Source organism: Haliotis cracherodii, unplaced genomic scaffold (genome assembly GCF_022045235.1).
Source record: "Haliotis cracherodii isolate W230 unplaced genomic scaffold, xgHalCrac1.p SCAF_6, whole genome shotgun sequence".
Classification (NCBI taxonomy): domain Eukaryota; kingdom Metazoa; phylum Mollusca; class Gastropoda; order Lepetellida; family Haliotidae; genus Haliotis; species Haliotis cracherodii.
Window position 1 is genome coordinate 58,631,569 of NW_027266319.1, and position 17,167 is coordinate 58,648,735.

General features: G+C 39.6%; 1 protein-coding gene across 1 annotated transcript in view; it reads left to right on the plus strand.

Moving 5' to 3' along the window:
• Nucleotides 1-289: 289 nt before the first annotated feature.
• LOC139444955 (HMG box-containing protein 1-like) overlaps nucleotides 290-17,167 on the plus strand; it is a 29,236-nt gene continuing 12,358 nt past the window's right edge. The window contains exons 1-6 of the mRNA XM_071225983.1: nucleotides 290-316; nucleotides 4,666-4,895; nucleotides 8,000-8,091; nucleotides 11,651-11,816; nucleotides 13,562-13,663; nucleotides 14,266-14,396. Of these exons, the coding sequence (XP_071082084.1) occupies nucleotides 302-316; nucleotides 4,666-4,895; nucleotides 8,000-8,091; nucleotides 11,651-11,816; nucleotides 13,562-13,663; nucleotides 14,266-14,396 (736 nt within the window). The 5' untranslated portion in view covers nucleotides 290-301. The remainder of the gene's footprint in view (nucleotides 317-4,665; nucleotides 4,896-7,999; nucleotides 8,092-11,650; nucleotides 11,817-13,561; nucleotides 13,664-14,265; nucleotides 14,397-17,167) is intronic.

The following is a 17,167-nucleotide window of genomic DNA, read 5'->3' on the forward strand; positions in this document are numbered from 1 at the left end:
TTTACAGCCATCTGTTACCTTCAATGACATAGATTTACACTCCCTGTGCCGAACTGTTTGAGGTTATCCGACTATCAAAGCACGTGTTTGAAAACAGAGTGACAGATTTAGTGTTTTGAAGGAGTGTTTACATCTGAAGACCAAAACAAACGCATGTCAGCCGGTACGAATTCAGGATGGGCGCGAAAACCACCTTATTAATATTCATAAATCGATGACCAATGAAAAAATCGCAAGAAAACCTCACGATAATTCGCAGCCAATCAGCGAAATGTTGTCGTCAGCCACCAGCGCAGATAAAATGGCGTCAGAAAGCGTGAGTAGTCTCATTACAAATTTACTATAACGGTTTCAACTCTGACTGATTGTTATGTAGCCATTAAAAGTACTTGAGATTTACTGAATTGGAAGTGAGACCGTGGCTGTATACGCTAGTTCATTTATGCTCATTGCAACTGTCACTTTTTGAAAGTCTGGCTGTTCGCCAAACGACCCGATTAGTTTTACTACGCTTTTCAAACTTTTTACTACAAAGCGTGTCGGCTCACCTGTCCCAACTTCTACATAGCTGTGGTCGATTTAGCTCACCGACACATAACAACTGACCGTTTTCAAGTCCTGTTAGCTGCATAACGGTGATTATAGTTGATCCACGGTTATTTTGACCTGATTTAAAGCGCGCAAGCTTGATTTAAACGCCTGTCTCACTTAGGTTATATTTGACCGGCTAGGCTTTGGGTCAGTGCATCTCAGTGCGACGGACTAGCCGAGTTTGAATATATGGTTAGACGCTACTCTTCGCGCTCAAACAATAAGCGTAGGTTATGGGATATACCAAGTATACTTACACCATATACTCGTGATGTTGGTTATAGTTTGGAGTTACCGCCGAGACATAACGCACGTTTCCCCCTCCTAGATTTAGTTGAGCGATCAGCTGGTCAGTCTATAAATAAAGTTTAACATATGAGCGAAACCGTGGTTTTGGGTAGTTATGCAACGCAGATATCGAGTTGTAATAATATGTATTTCGCCGTTCAGTCCGCACTTAGTACATGTTTATCACGTGGTATATACAATCCTGGGCATACATACAACGAATGAGTCATCTGAAAAAGTTACAAAGTTTGACCAAACGGTGTTTCATCATACCCATATATATTTAACCTGGCGAACACGAAATATGCCAATTTGCATCAACACTCCGATAATGACTAATGAATGGAAATTAAATAAATTATTATTATTTTCCATTGTGATAAACTTTTCGAGCTTGTTGATAACTTGATTGATATACATGTATGTACATTATGATTAACACTGAATCATTTTATCTGTGTCATTTAACCACGGATAACGATTCATCTAGCCATTGTGTGATGTGAGCAATATTGTTATAGCGTCAGTGTGTTATCCGACACCCACGCCCTGGATATTTTATCATGTAACAATGTTAATAACCTTTGGTACAAAGTAGGGTGCATATCGTGATAACAGTGTTATTTTCTGTTGATATTGTTCATTTCTGCTCAATCCTACAATTTTGGTCTATCAGTGTATGTCGTCACTCTCAAATACTTTTACATTGTTTTAAATTGAGTGTGATATATTGAATAGATTCCAGTATTCTAGATTGCCAATATATTTGGTATATGCACCCGTATCAGATTTAAGTTTAACCGTTTCGGTTAACATATCACCACAGCAACTGATATTGAATATTAAGTCAGTACTCTTCGACCTAACAACAATATATTCATACTTAAACGTAACGATTGTACTTAAAAACGGTCAATAAATATAGGCCTCTTGACCAAAGATTGGAGATTAAATTTACTGTTCATAGTTTTCAAGTTCGTAATATAGTCACTTATTCATTTTGACAAATGTTGCCTTCAAACTTTAATTTAAAATGACAATGCATGTCCTATCATGTATATATACTGAACAGAAAATGCTAGGGGTCATGAATATTTGGGGGGATATTTATGAAATTGTGTGCTCAGTCGTCTACTACTAAAATATCCCTCAGAATTTTCAATATTCCTCACTGTTTTCTTCAGTTATTTATATATGGTTAACTTTTCTGACTAGAATATTATCTTGGGCGAAAGTTCATAAAACAAATCTCTCCCATCTTGAAGGCACATGTATATCTCTGCCTTTGTGTTGATGTAAGACATACACGCTTCTCATCCTTGGTTTCGAGTTCTCTATGTAAAATCTCTATATACGTGTATTATGTATTACGATACATACTCGAATGAGATTACACTATTCTCGAAGCACTTTCAGTCTGCGACAGAATATTTTGGAGTAAGATAATGAACAAGAAAATACAGGTTGTCAGAACAGTTGTCTTTTCTTGACATGTGCAATGTTTATCTCACCCCGTGACCTCACAAAGTTGACATTTCACTCAGAGCAGCGCCACTCACGAAAATATATCTCAGCTTTGTCCCGGTCACTCAAAGAGATTAGCATAACATTTGACTGGAAAAGACAACTGTCATCTTATAGCATGGTGTACACGGAGAAGGGACAAATATACACGGCTTACACTTTACCCCGCTAAAATTGGGAAAATTCGATAATAATATATGTTTTATGTTAATTAGATTAAATTAAAGTTCATAAGTTAACTCACACACTGAATATATATTCAGTGCTGGTTCGATTGATTATATTTTGTCGTCTAGCGGTCGAAATGTGATGACTATTTATAGTTGTGATGGTACCAGTACAGTATGGAATTTTTTTCCTGTTTACTAGGATTTAATTATGCAAATATCCTGTAAACTAGGAATTAATTATGCAAATTTCCTGTAAACTAGGAATTAATTATGCAAATAATGTTTCTCCAGGTACAGAGATGTGTGCACCTCTGTGGATAAATTCTCAAAAAATGTTAATCTGCTAACAGCTAACTATTCGTTTCTCATAATTTCAATTTTGAAATGATACCATATTTGATTAATTGTCACATTTCGAACTAACCATGTTTACTTGATATGATTCACGCACATTGCTCGTGTTACTTGAAGAGCTGTTTAGTTCTGCTTGATAATGTAGGTTTGTCAAGTGTAGTTCACTGTATATAATTTACATCTCTATTTCGTGCTAATTGTAGCGTATAATCAATAACAGATGAATGCAATATCTACCTTTATCAAATATGCTTACACGATTTCCATGAATATATAACAGAACTACACAGTAACCCTTTGTAAGAGGGATTTTCAAGTTAATTTTCTAAATATTTATAACTATTTATTTGTGACTTAATTATTTAGCGAAGGATTCAGAAATTTAAGAAAAATATGATTAGACGGTCACAGTAGTTACTTTCAAAGGGTTGTGTTTATTTTAATCAAATCCACGTAGTTTAAGAGACGTATTAATCCCCTGCTTTTGTGCATAACATGTGTGTTCAGTTATTTTAAATATTTTTTAATTTGTTTGTTTTCTGTTTCTATTTATGCACATTTTTTTAAAGGGACTGATTTTTAACGGTTTCCGGTCATATAATATTGTTTCAAATTCCAAATGCTTTCAGTTTTGAATATTTTAAAATGTGTAAAATGCAAATTTGTGTTATCCGGTGACCTGTTCGTTTTGAAATCACACTTTATTACCAAATGTTGCCACGGGTTATACATTAGAGGTCTATTCAAATGTGGAATGGCAGGGCAGGTGAGTGCATGCACAAATGAACATACATGTATATATATATATATATATATATATATATATATAAGGATGGCTAAATTAAACAAAATAGGAATAATGAATTGCTCAAGGAAACAATAAATCTGATAACATCTTTCCATACAGGTCCGTGCAGCAACACTGTTATTTCCACAAACCGGTTTCATAATCACGTGTAGTGCCACTGGCAATACGATACGATGGGGTTTGCATTGATCACACGACTTTGAATATTCTCTGACGAGGACATTTTTTCGATTAACCAGCGCATAAATTATTTAATTGTTGTCTACTATACTTGTATATGCGGCATGCAGTTGTTATGAATCCCACTACAGATAGACAGACAGACATGCAATGTTATCAACAACAGGCCACCGATCCACAAGGCTGTAGTGCCTTTACGAATATAAATGACGTACACATCTGAAATAAATAATTTTACGTTTTGTTTAATGTATTTATATATATGATAGAAAGGAGAACATGGATCCACTATATTTTCACAACTGAAACTGAAGAAATCTGGACTTGCCAAACTATTATAGACTTGCTAGTGTTATTTGGATATTTTTGGTTCAGGTCGGTATGAGAGGCTCACTTTTAGAAATTAAATTTAATCAAGAATTTAAACAAATAAATATTTCGAAATGTCTACCTAAACATAAGCAAAAAGCAAATGGTCAGCGTTACAGATTGGAACAGGCTCGCCGCTCTAATACTTACACAGCCACGTGCAGTTTGTGATGTAACAGTGCAGAGAACAAAATAACCGTCTATACAGGTCACACTGTCCTGGCTACTGAAATTAATACTCTTTGTGGGATTAGTTGAAATTGTTTATATAGACTTGTTATAACCGTTTCTTTGTACCCGTACATCCACTAACAAAGAGACATTTTTTTATCTTTTTTTTCCTTTTTGTAAATCATTTTTTTCACATCTTGTCTTTATCAGGATGGAGGGGTGGAGTTGGGGAAACGCCCCCACGTGAAGACGCATCGGATGCAAGAGTTCCTCACAACCCAGCGGCAGGGTGACGGGGGGAGTCACAAGGTGCGATACTGTACCGAACCGGGATGCAAAAAGACGTTCACCAGTGCCCCGGGGCTCAGATACCACATCAAATCGCACAATAAGGATGTCAAAACATTTCTGTGCTCCAGATGCAAGAAAACATTTAAAAGGTGAGCTTGACCCCATTATTATATTCAGAAATAGAATACCTGTATAGGTATCCTGGAAAAGGTTTAAAAAATAATTATAATATTTTTTAGATTAACCATTCAGACGTAGAATATTTGTATAGGTATCCTAGAAATGTATTTAAAACATAATTCATTTTTTATCCCATCGGTATTTAATGCGGGAGGTTATAGTCTATATTCTGTCTGTCTGTCTGTATTTCGTTTCAGAGAATAACTTGAAAACCGTGGAAGAATTTTCATCCAAATTTGATACATGTATAAACCGCGACCTGAAGTGGTGCCTTTTTCTATTGAAGAATATTTCGAAATTGTAATTTTCCCTGTTTCCATGGAAACACGTTCGACTAAGATGAAACGGAGGTAGGTGTCGTTTCCGGAGCAGAAATTAAAAAAAAACCTTTTCAACATTTTTTTTATCCAAACTTGGTACATTTATTAATCGGGAGCTGAAGAGGTGCCTTTTGTTGTTTAGGAATTTTTTTAAAAATTGCACACACAAAGACCAGGTTGTTAGCTGGTGCCTTTTGCTGTTTAAAGATTTTTAGAATTTATTTTTTTCCGTTTCTATGGCAACAGGTTGGAATTTGACCCTGTTCATATTGGTGTGTTTGTCGGGACCATATCTCTAAACTTATATAGGCATTCTTTCATGAAAGTTTGCACACACAAAGATCAGGTTGTCAAATGGTGTCTTTTGTTATTTAGGGGCGTCTAGAATTTATTTTATTTTTTTGTTCATAGTGGTGTGTTTGTCTGAAGCATATCTCCAAAACTAATAGGTTCCTCTTCCTTGAAACACACAAAGACCAAATTAACCTTTGCTATTTACGGATTTTTAGAATTTATATTTTTTCCGTTTCTATGGCAACACGTTTGATTTGACTGTGTTCATAGTGGTATGTTTGTCAACTGTTGCCTTGTGTTATATATTAACTGATTTTTAGAATTTATATTTTTCGGTTTCCATGGCAACAAGTTTGACTTTGACTGTTCATATTGGTATGTTTGTCCGGACCATATCTCTAAAACTAATAGGCATTCTTTCATGAAGGTTTGCCTTTTGCTATCTAAATAGGGATTTTTAAAATTCATATTTTAATCCATGGCAACAAATTTGACTTCGATGATATTGGTGTGTACCTGACATAGTAATACACACAGTTCCGAATCTCTATTCAATGGTATTATCTTGATAACTCAATAACTACTCATGTATGCGGACAGATTAGATAGAAATTATCGCATCAAGTTGAATTCAAAGTAACACTCAGATTATTTGTTCTTTCGAATCTTTTGGGGCCGGGAGATTTGTCATCTTGTTAAATTAACCATTCAGACGTAGAATATCTATACAGGTATCCTGGAAAAGAAAGTGTAAAAAGACATTAATTTTTAAATTAGCCGTGTATTATTATATAGCATGCTGAGATGCTGCACTTTATCATAAATTATGCATACAATAATTGTCAGAACAATGTTCTCTTTATGCATGTGGGATCTTAATGCAGAATATAGCAGATAACTTATGAGCTGAAGGCTAGAGGTTAGAGGTAGTGTTTCACGCCAGGAAAAGGTCATGGTGGTGGTTTTAACGATGACTTATATGTACATATATGATATCCATCTGTCAGTGGAGCTTTCTACCAGGAGTCGCCAAGTAGACCCCCATTTCATCCACAGGGAACCCCGTTAATCAGGACTCTGACGTTTCCGACGAAATCGTCCGGATTAACAAACAGTAGCTAATATGGAGTAATGTCCCTTTGTTGCCGTAAACAACAGTGATCGTCCGATAGATGGGATTTCCTGACTAACGGGACCCGGAACCACCCATGATGAGGTGTTACTTTATATATATATATATATATATATATATATATATATATATATATATATATATATATATATATATTGTCCTAACACACTCAGTTCCATCATTGATGTAGTCAAATTATGAAAGTATTTCACACGCGACATTAACATTCTGTAATAATAACAGGCTAATTGATCCTCGTGTGTTGTCAGATTAAGTAGAATCTGAATAAGACTCTGTATGTATTTACATGGGTCAAGGCCGGAAATGAACTATTTAACAAATGAAACCGCCGGTGATGGTGGATAGGTTCTTCAGGACTATACATCTGCTTTTTATTCAGCAATTAACTTCGTTGCCTGTCATATAAAACTCTCGTCCAAGTGAAAACGAGCACCTGCTCTGTTGTAAAAAATAGAGGCAGACAGGTGAAACGTTATTGGTCCTAATTATAGCCATCATGTAGAGAGTGGTGATTCAGTAACAGAGGACCTGGTGGTGAGAGTTACAGGACGGATAAGAGCACCGAACTCACAGAGTTGAACACAGCTAATTCCAAACTACAACAAGAAATAAAGTTTATATCATCTGGCATCATTTCATTATCGACCTGTCAGTTTATGTTGACACATACATACATACATACATACATACATACATACATACATACATACATACATACATACATACGGATGACAAAGTAGAGATAAATTATGGATAACAACTTCTTTATTTACTGTAAAGGCATAAATATTCAGGCCATTATTTCAAGTAAATAAAGAGTGAGTGAGTGAGTGAGTTTGGTTTTACGCTGCTTTTAGCAATATTCCAGCAATATCACGGCGGGGGGACACCAGAAATGGGCTTCACACATTGTACCCATGTCGGGAATCGAACCCGGGTCTTCGGCGTGACGAGCGAACGCTTTAACCACTAGGGTACCCGACCGCCCCAGTAAATGAAGAAGCTGTTTCACATAAATTATCTCTACTTTGGGACACAAAGTTGTCAATTAATAAATACACCAGGCAATCGTTTTGTTAAATGGAACAGATATTTGCACAAATAAATATTAATAATATCAAATGTTGTCTGACCAGACATTTACTTATGTAAGATATGAGCTGTATTTAAAGTATAGCTCCTATTTGGGACATCACTTTCAAATGAACTCCGACAGGATAGTTTGGTATTATATGGCCTTCTGCTACTATGAAAGAAAAAAACCGGCATGGCATGAGTGAGGTGATATTAATTTGTGCTGTTTCAGCAACAACGGTCTCAAGTACCACCAGAAGAACACCAAGTGCGAAGAGTCCTCAGAATGCCACACCAGCGAGACTGACGATCAAGACGAACCTGGTAATTCTTTGTCAGTATATCGTTTGTCCTGCCTTTGAGTGAGTGAGTGAGTGTTTGTTTGTTTGTTAACGCCACAGTCAGCAATATTCCAGCAAAATAATCCACTATGGACCAGACAATCCGGTGATTGATACCATGAGCATCGATCCACAAAATTGGGATACGATGACATGCATCAACCAAGTCAACGAGCCTGGCCACCCAGTCGCCTCTTACGGCAAGCATAGTCGCCTTTTACGGCAGGAATGGGTTGCTGAAGACCTATTCTAACCCAGGTCTTCACTGGTCGAGAGTAAGTGAGTGAGTAGATTTTACAGCGCTTTTAGCAACATGGCACGACGTGGACAACAAGAATGGAATGTATGGCCTTCGGTGCGACCAGCTAACCCTTTAAACACCAGGTTCCCCGACTCCCCAAACTGAATACATGTAGTAAAACCTAACGGTATTTATTTGGAATAGCAACAGCTTACAAAGCGTGTATAACACCGATATACACCCAGAACCCTTACTCAAAGAAATGGAACAATGATATATTTTGGGCTTGTGGGGGATTCGCCCTTATTATGTTTCTAGCTTCTCAGCTCCATACCCGTGCTTTTGGGTTACGGCGGCGTTACACCTCACTCACTCACATATGGGATTACAAAAAAATACCTATTCATTCCTTAGGTGAACGTCATTCCTGAAAGACAAAACATGCTAACTGTACTAGTCCAACATGCACATCTTGCTTTTACTACACATTTATATACATGACACGACACTTATAACTGGCTCGTGACATGAATGCTTGAAGGAAACAACTTGGCTGGCAGCCATACAGGTAGTCACGTGACCTGTTTTCTCCCCATTCACGTTCCGTATCATTCACACTGTTATAGTCATACGTCTTCCCCGAGTTTTCCTGAATGGACTGCGTCCGCTGGAAAGTTACATCGTTATTTTCAGCTGTCTGATTTCATATGGGTGTATTACTTATATCATGTTTATTGTTTTGTTTGTTTGTTTGATATTTAACACCGCACTCTGCAAAATTACAGCTATATGACGGCGGTCTGTAAATAATCGAATCTGGACCAGACAATCCAGTGATTGACATCATGAGCATCGATCCACGCGATTGGGATCGATGACATGTATCAACCAAGTCAGCAAGCCTGACCACCCGACCCCGTTAGTCGCCTGTTACAACTAGAAAAGGTGACATCTATGTTGGATTTCTTCTTGTCTTCTTGATGAGGCGGGAAATCTGATGAGTGACAGGGCCTTGGTAGGGTATGGTGATTCTGATGGGCAAGGGGGCAGGTTTGGGCCTGGGGTCGGAGTTCTTGAGGGTCTTGAGGATGGTTCTGGAGGCAGGGTAACTGTTGAGGGACGTGAAGGTTTCCTTGAGATGGTCCAGTTCACTGCTGAATGTATCAGGGTGGCAAATGGATTTGGCACGTCGGGTGAGGGTGGCGATGATGGCTTGTTTTACCTGGGGATGGTGGCCGGAGTTGTAGGGGATGTAATGATCTATGTGTGGGCTTGCGGTACACTGATGTTCTTAGTCCACCATCTGTGGTTTTGGGGGACAGTCTAGGAAAGGAAGGTATTGACTAGTTTCTGTCTCCATGGTAAACTGGATTCTCTGGTGCTGGGCGTTGAGATGTTTAAGGAGCTCTGTGGGGTCGTTCTGGCGGGCCATGGTGGTGAATTAGTCGTCTACTTTCCTGTACCAGCAGAGGGGTTGGAATGGTGATGTGATTCTTCGAAGGATGTCATGAAGGTTTCAGTGATGAGTGAAGATAGAGGGGAGTTCATAGGTAGTCCGTGGATTTGCTTGTCGATCTTGTCGGTCAAAGTAAAACAGGATATGTCAAAGCAGCTGGAGGCTAGGTAGATGATGCTGTCTATGATGAGTTTGGTGTCTTGGTCGTCGATTCTATTCTGTAGCTTGTTGCGGAGTATGTCAAGCGCTTCTTTTAGAAAGATGTTGGCGAAGAGGTTGATTACGTCATAGCTGACCATGGTGCCTGTGAGATTAGCTTCTTTCAGCTGGTTGGCGAAAGAGGAGGTGTCGCTGATATAGTCCAGTTGTCCATCAGGGCTAATTACTGTAAAGTGTTGCTTCCATTGTCTTTTGCTAATCACCCATCAGCGGCAATATCTGTTGGCCTCCTTTATTAGTTTCCACCTTTTGTTATTCACACATATATATATATATATATATGCTCCCTGCCTGATAGCATTCATTCACCTGATGAAGGGCATCGATCGATGGGTTGTCTGGTCCAGACTCGATTATTTACAGACCGCCGTCCTATTGCTGGAACATTGCTGGTCGCAAAACAACAAACAAACAAGCAAAAACCTGATGAAGGAGTAAGCGTATACTCCGAAACGTTGACATCCATAAATTCTCTTCCTCATGTGTATCACTTCTAAATGCCATTCAAAGACCTACACAGTGTTGTAATACTTTCGTTATTGTTTTTGTTTTTTATACATTTATGGGTGTTTGGAGGCAAGAAATTCAAAATTAATTAGGTTATGGTATTTTTCGCAAATACGCAGCTTACCAGGGGCCTAGTCAATGTTAAACGGATACTTTACTCTCGAGTAGGGTCGTCGTTTCCCTGCCTGCGTACAATGTGTGAAGTCTGGTGGGTTTTGTTGTAATATTGTTTGATGCCACTCATATGCATATATCATAAATATTATTTTGTATCAACGGGGAAAATGTTTAAAATGCACCCTCGATTATCCAGTGTATAATTTCTCTATTATATCTATATAATTGCGATATTATACACTGGTTAATCGAGGATGTCTAAAATGGAAAGTAAGTAAGCCTTTAACGATATTTTAAAATCAAACCAGCATACTTATGGCTGACATAGTGTTTAAGGCGGTGAGAAATTCGAATCATTCCTAGCTTTACTGCTTTATAGAAATTAAGTTATATGAAATGTAATTTATTTAACGTCTTGTGATTCAAGACTGTGTCAATGAAATAGCGACATGCATGCAGGTGTGTGTGTGGCTGCTTGTATGAGCCCAGACTTATGTCGGCTTTATAGCCCACTGAGATACCATGCGGCAGTTTAACATGGAGACGCCATTCAGACACTGTATATACTCCGAGTCCTTGTTTTAACCCCTAAATGCCGAGCGCAATGCAAGGGAATTGGAAAGACATACATTTTAAAGCATGTTACAGTAAGATTTGTTTGTTTGTTGTTTAACGCCGAACTCAGCAATATTTCAGCAAAATGACGCCCGTCTTCAAATAATCGAGTCTGGACCAGACATTCCAGTAGTTGACATCATGAGCATTGATCTACGTCATTGGGATACGATGACTTGCATCAACCAAATCAACGAGCCGGACGACCCTTTCCCATTAGTCGCCTCTTACGACAAGCGTTGTCGCCTTTTAAAGCAAGCATGGGTTGCTGAAGACCCATTCTTACCCGGATCTTCACGGGTCTGTTATAGTAAGACTACAGAAGTGGGAAGAAACGGGTGAACTCACGAGTACTGAATTGCAATTGACATGTTGGTGTTGAAACAGATGGAAGGTGTGATACTGTCCAGCCACAACTGCTACCGGACCCGCACAGCCGTCTGGACCCGGAGTTTGATGGGATGGACAACCTCAGGGAGCTGGCCATCATCGCTACCGGACCGCAGAGCCCCCTGCTGAGGAAGAGCGCCCCTATGCCCTGGGATAAACCCACGTGAGTTGAGATAGCCTATTGTCATATGTAAGCTCCATAAGCCCCGATACAGAGCCCTTCTGAGGAAGCGCATCCTGATGCCCTGGAATAAGCCCAGGTGAGTTGAGATAGTCTATTGTCATATACAAGCTCCATAAGCCCCGATACAGAGCCCTTCTGAGGAAGAGCATCCTTATGCCCTGGAATAAGCCCAGGTGAGTTGAGATAGCCAATTGTCATATACAAGCTCCATAAGCCCCGATACAGAGCCCTTCTGAGGAAGAGCATCCTGATGCCCTGGAATAAGCCCAGGTGAGTTGAGATAGCCTATTGTCATATATAAGCTCCATAAGCCCCGATACAGAGCCCTGCTGAGGAAGAGCACCCTTATACCCCGGAATAAGCCCAGGTGAGTTGAGATAGCCTATTGTCATATATAAGCTACATAAACCCCAATTCAGCGCCTTATTCAGAGGAACAGCACCCTTATGCCCTGGAATAAGCCCACGTGAGTTGATATAGCCTATTGTCATATACAATTTAGCTACATGAGCCCCAATTCAGAGCCTTCTTCAGAGGAATAGCACCCTTATGCCCTGGAATAAGCCCAGATGAGTTGAGATAGCCTATTGTCATATATAAGCTACATAAACCCCAATTCAGCGCCTTATTCAGAGGAACAGCACCCTTATGCCCTGGTATAAGGCCAGGTGAGTTGAGATAGTGTCATAAATAAGCTACATAAGCCCCGATATAGAGCCCTGCTTAGGAAGAGCGCCCCTATGCCCTGGGATAAACCCAGGTGAGTTGGGAGGATATACTGTCATATATAAGCTATATAACCCTCGATACAGAGCCACTCTCTGGGGAAGAGCGCCCGTATACCCTGAGATAAGCCAAGGTGAGTTGAGAGATTATGTTGCCATGTATCATATATAGGCCTCGACACAGCCTGTTAATGGTGACGAGTGTCCTGTGCGTTGAGATTACCAAGGTGCGTTAAGTAAGTTTGCTGAAATATATCATAAGGTTCCCATGCATAGGCCCTTCCTGTGAAGGGCTTTGTTCCCTTGCATAAGCCACGGTGAGTTGAATTTGCTATTATGTATCCAAGTATAAAAAGAGCCACTTTCTGAGGAGTGGATGTATGCTGAGGGATAAACGAAGGCCAGTTAGCTCATCATCCACCAAACATCAGGTCTCAAAATTGTGGTAAAAATCTGTGCTCTGGGGTTTAGTGTCATAGCTACTGTTTCCAAATAACATTCTCCATGCAAAGAGCCCCTGTTCCCTCTGATAAAGTCTGGTCAGATGGTCATCTTATCTGGAGAACCTCAAAACGAGCTCCCGAATAGGTATGTTAACCTATGCCATCGGATGCTCCATCAGAATTGGCCATCGTAGTTGTGTCAGTTGACACAGGAATAGCAGGACCCCCGCGCCAGTAGATTTAGTGCATTGTGGAGGACTTTGAAGACAGATGGTTGGGGTGACCTCGTCATGTCTGCCGGGGTCTTCAGCAACCCATGCTTGTTGTAAAAGGCGACTTTGCCTGTCGTAAGAGGCGACTAACAGGATCGGGTGGTCAGGCTCGCTGACTTGGTTGATACATGTCATCGACCCCAATCGCGAGGATCGATGCTCATATCAATCCCTGGATTGTCTGGTCCAGACTCGATTATTTACAGACATTCGTCATGTAGCTGGAATATTGCTGAGTTCGGCGTTAAACAACAAACAAACAAAAATCATGTCTGCTGTTTCAGTGGCCCCGTGGTGCGGACCTTGGACCTGGAATGCCCTGAGGCCTGTATATGTGGACGGGCAATCAAGCCTGAGGACATATCTAAACCTGTTGCTTCATCTAGGTAAGGGCTTTGCACGTAGGAGGCAGTAAAACAAGGAAGGCGGTAAAGCAATATTTAACATTACAGCATTCTTTAACCTTGTGCAGAGCATGCTGCTTCTGCCATTTATAACACCATACCCGTGGGTTTCACCAAAGTAGTAAACGCCTAAGACCTACATCACTTAGGGCTTTTCTCCCTCATCAATCTGACATGCCGCGATATTCTAAAATACTGTTCAAGGCGGCGTAAAACATATCTCACTCAAGTCTAAAGATCATTTCTAACGAAACTGATACCTTCTTAAGTGTACGGCGATGTGCGGTAGGGTAGCTTAGTGGTTAAAGCGTTCGCTCGTCACGCCGAATACCCGGTTCGATTCCCGACATGGGTATAATGCGTGATGCTCATTTCTGGTGTCCCACGCCGTGATATTGCTGGAACATTGCTACAATAGGCGTGACACTCACTCACCTATTCACTCAGAGTACTGCGCATTCGTGAAACTATACCGTAAGCATGTTCAGTTGTCCTGAGTGATGTAAATTGTAAATAAAATATTTAATCTTGTTTGATATCAACTCAAATACTGATCATTAATATCAAGACATATTTATTGACAGCGTTAGTCTGGAGAGTGACCCTAAGGTGACGTCATCTTCCCCCTTCCCGTCATCCCCCAAGGACACGGAGTCCTCAGAGGCTCTGTGGTCGCACCCCTGGCCTACTGCAGTGTGGCAGTGCTTCATGAGGGGTGAGTTCACCGTCGACTACGGTCCTGCAACATGACAGGAATACCAGTCCTGCATCTGTTAGTTCACGAAGCTTGTTTAGCTTGTTAAAATAAGAAACGGCCCGTGAAGATCAGGCTTAGAAAAGGTCTTCAGCAACCTATGCTTGTCGTAACAGGCGACTAAGAGGCGACTAACGGGATCGGGTGGTCGGACTCGCTGACTTGGTTGATGCATGTCTTTGATCCCAAATGTGTGGATCAATGCTCATGATGTCAACCACTGGTTTGTCTGGTCCAGACTCGATTATTTACAGACCGCCATATCGTTGGAATATTGCGGAGTGCGGCGTTAAACAACAAGCAAACAAACAAATAAAATAAGAAAGGTAATATTTTATTTGGTATGGAATCAGCTGTTGGGGGAAAAGGTTTTTATGGAAAGATTTCGATGTAAGGAATTAATGACATGGGGATGTCTGCATCTTTGTAAATGCTACTTCACTTAGCAAGTGTAGGCGAGACTAAATTGTTGTGCTGTGACGGTGTAAATCCACATTTGGGGCAAGGCATTTGTTGTAAGATCTCGTTAAAGGAAATCAGTCAATGAGTTCATGGACTAATATTAATTAGTCTTGACCACCGATTCCACATATATGCCGACAGCAGAAATAGTTGTATAGTTTACTAACTTCGCTTGTGAATTTCACAGTCCACTCACCAAAGTAGTAGACTTTACTAGCCATTAAATCAATGTTTGCTAATTAGACTAGTAGGTGACTACTATGATTAGTACAATTTACTAATCAGTTAGTAGAGATTATACTTTCAAAGAACTACTACTTTAAGTAGTTTAAGAATTCTACTAATTTTATCATTCCTGCTGAAGTATAATTACTAAGCTTGTAGTAAGTTTTACTCGTCATTCTGTGCTAGAAGTAAACAGCCGCTGAATACAATTTGCAAAAAGTCAGTAAAGGTTCAGAGGACACAAACAATACCGGGGAAAGATAACATTGAATTACCTGCAGCGATCAAAGTGAAAATCTGAAAGATCTCATTTCCCGTGTCAGCGGGCATTTTCTTATCAGCTATTTGAAATAAATTGGTCTGTTTAATACATTTTAAATATGTATGTGAATAAATAAATGCTTTCTTACATTTGGTATGATGCTATTATCAACTGACATTATTGAAGGCTCTGTCCAGGAGGTTAACGTAGAGTAAAATTATTGTCCCCCTGTGTGACACGTAATCCTTTCATAATCGATGCTCAAATATGTTTCACAACTTGTTTTTAAATAAAACCTTGCATAAAAGACTTATTTGTAAATATATTAACTTGGTCCGTCGCTATATGGCTGAGATAATGCCGATGCGACGTTAAATTTTAACTCACTCACTACTTGCAGTGACATTTTAAGTATAGGTAAGACCACTCGGATCCGGTTTTTAATTATTGAAATGGACATTTAAACCGGAGCAGTTTTGCTCGGAGCGCCGAGGGGTTTAACTGACCATTTCAACACTTAATTTTAAACCTTGGGCTAACCTGTTTAATCACGGCACACACACACACACACACACACACACACACACACACACACACACACACACACACACACACACACACACACATAAATGGACATACGGAAAGGTTTATGAATAAATAACATTCAAAACGTTATAATGTATTGTATTGTTTGTTGTTTAACGCAACACTCAGTAATTTTCCAGTTATATAACGGCGGTCTGTAAAACAATCGAGTCTGGGCCAGACAAATCCGTCATTGAAATCATGCATCATGAGCATCGATCCACGCAATTAGGACACGATGACATACGATAGCCTGACCATCTGCACAACGTTATGAAGCCAATTTATAGCTAACCCAGCGTGGGGCTGAAGGTGTCTGTGTCGGCACGGGTACTCCAGACAAGTACACCAGGTACGTTTCTGAATACAGAAATGTACCCTAGTCAGAAACAGAATACAGAAAGGTACCCCGGGATGCGTGACTCTGCGCACGGACTATTTTCTTCAGTTTTCAGAACTGTCATATATATTGTATGAGATGCATTACAGCGTGCAACATGAAAACGAGCATACACGGTGACATACGCACATTGTCGCCGAATACAGGCCCGTGACGTTTCTCTGCCAATTATGATCGAAACGAAAAATTTGGACTTCATGTAAACGTTTCATTCTTTGAGAATTATTCTTCAACGAAATATCCATTGTTGATCGTATGTGTCCCGGACATCGGGATGAGGAAGATAGATTGTTTGTTCTGACGTTCTTTGGCATATTCTGTACGATTAATATCGTATTATCTCTTGGGATAATAAATAATGATATGTCAAAGACAGGATATTGAGTTTCGACCTTGTTCGTTTCCTCCCGATGTTTTAAAGATAAGAGGTTGTTTAGCCCACACACATTTTGTCCAGACATTAAGTTTGGGTAAGATCGTTATTCGGGTAACGATGTCATATGTAAAGTACTAGCCTTTTACTGATCAGAAAAGAACCACCAACATCAAACTATTCATGGTATCAGTTTTGGAATCATGATGAAGAAATAGAAGATTAGTTGGGTTTTATGTATTCACCTAGGTCTTCTTGTCAATATAAGGCGAACACTGTTCCCTTGCTGGATGTGCCAAGTGTAACTATATATGGATGTATATTTTGATTTTTAACAAGGTATTGTTGCATCGAGTTTTGCATTGGATATATGATTTTTGTAGATTCCTTAATTAACAATTTATTTGAAATCTTCTATTTCGAAA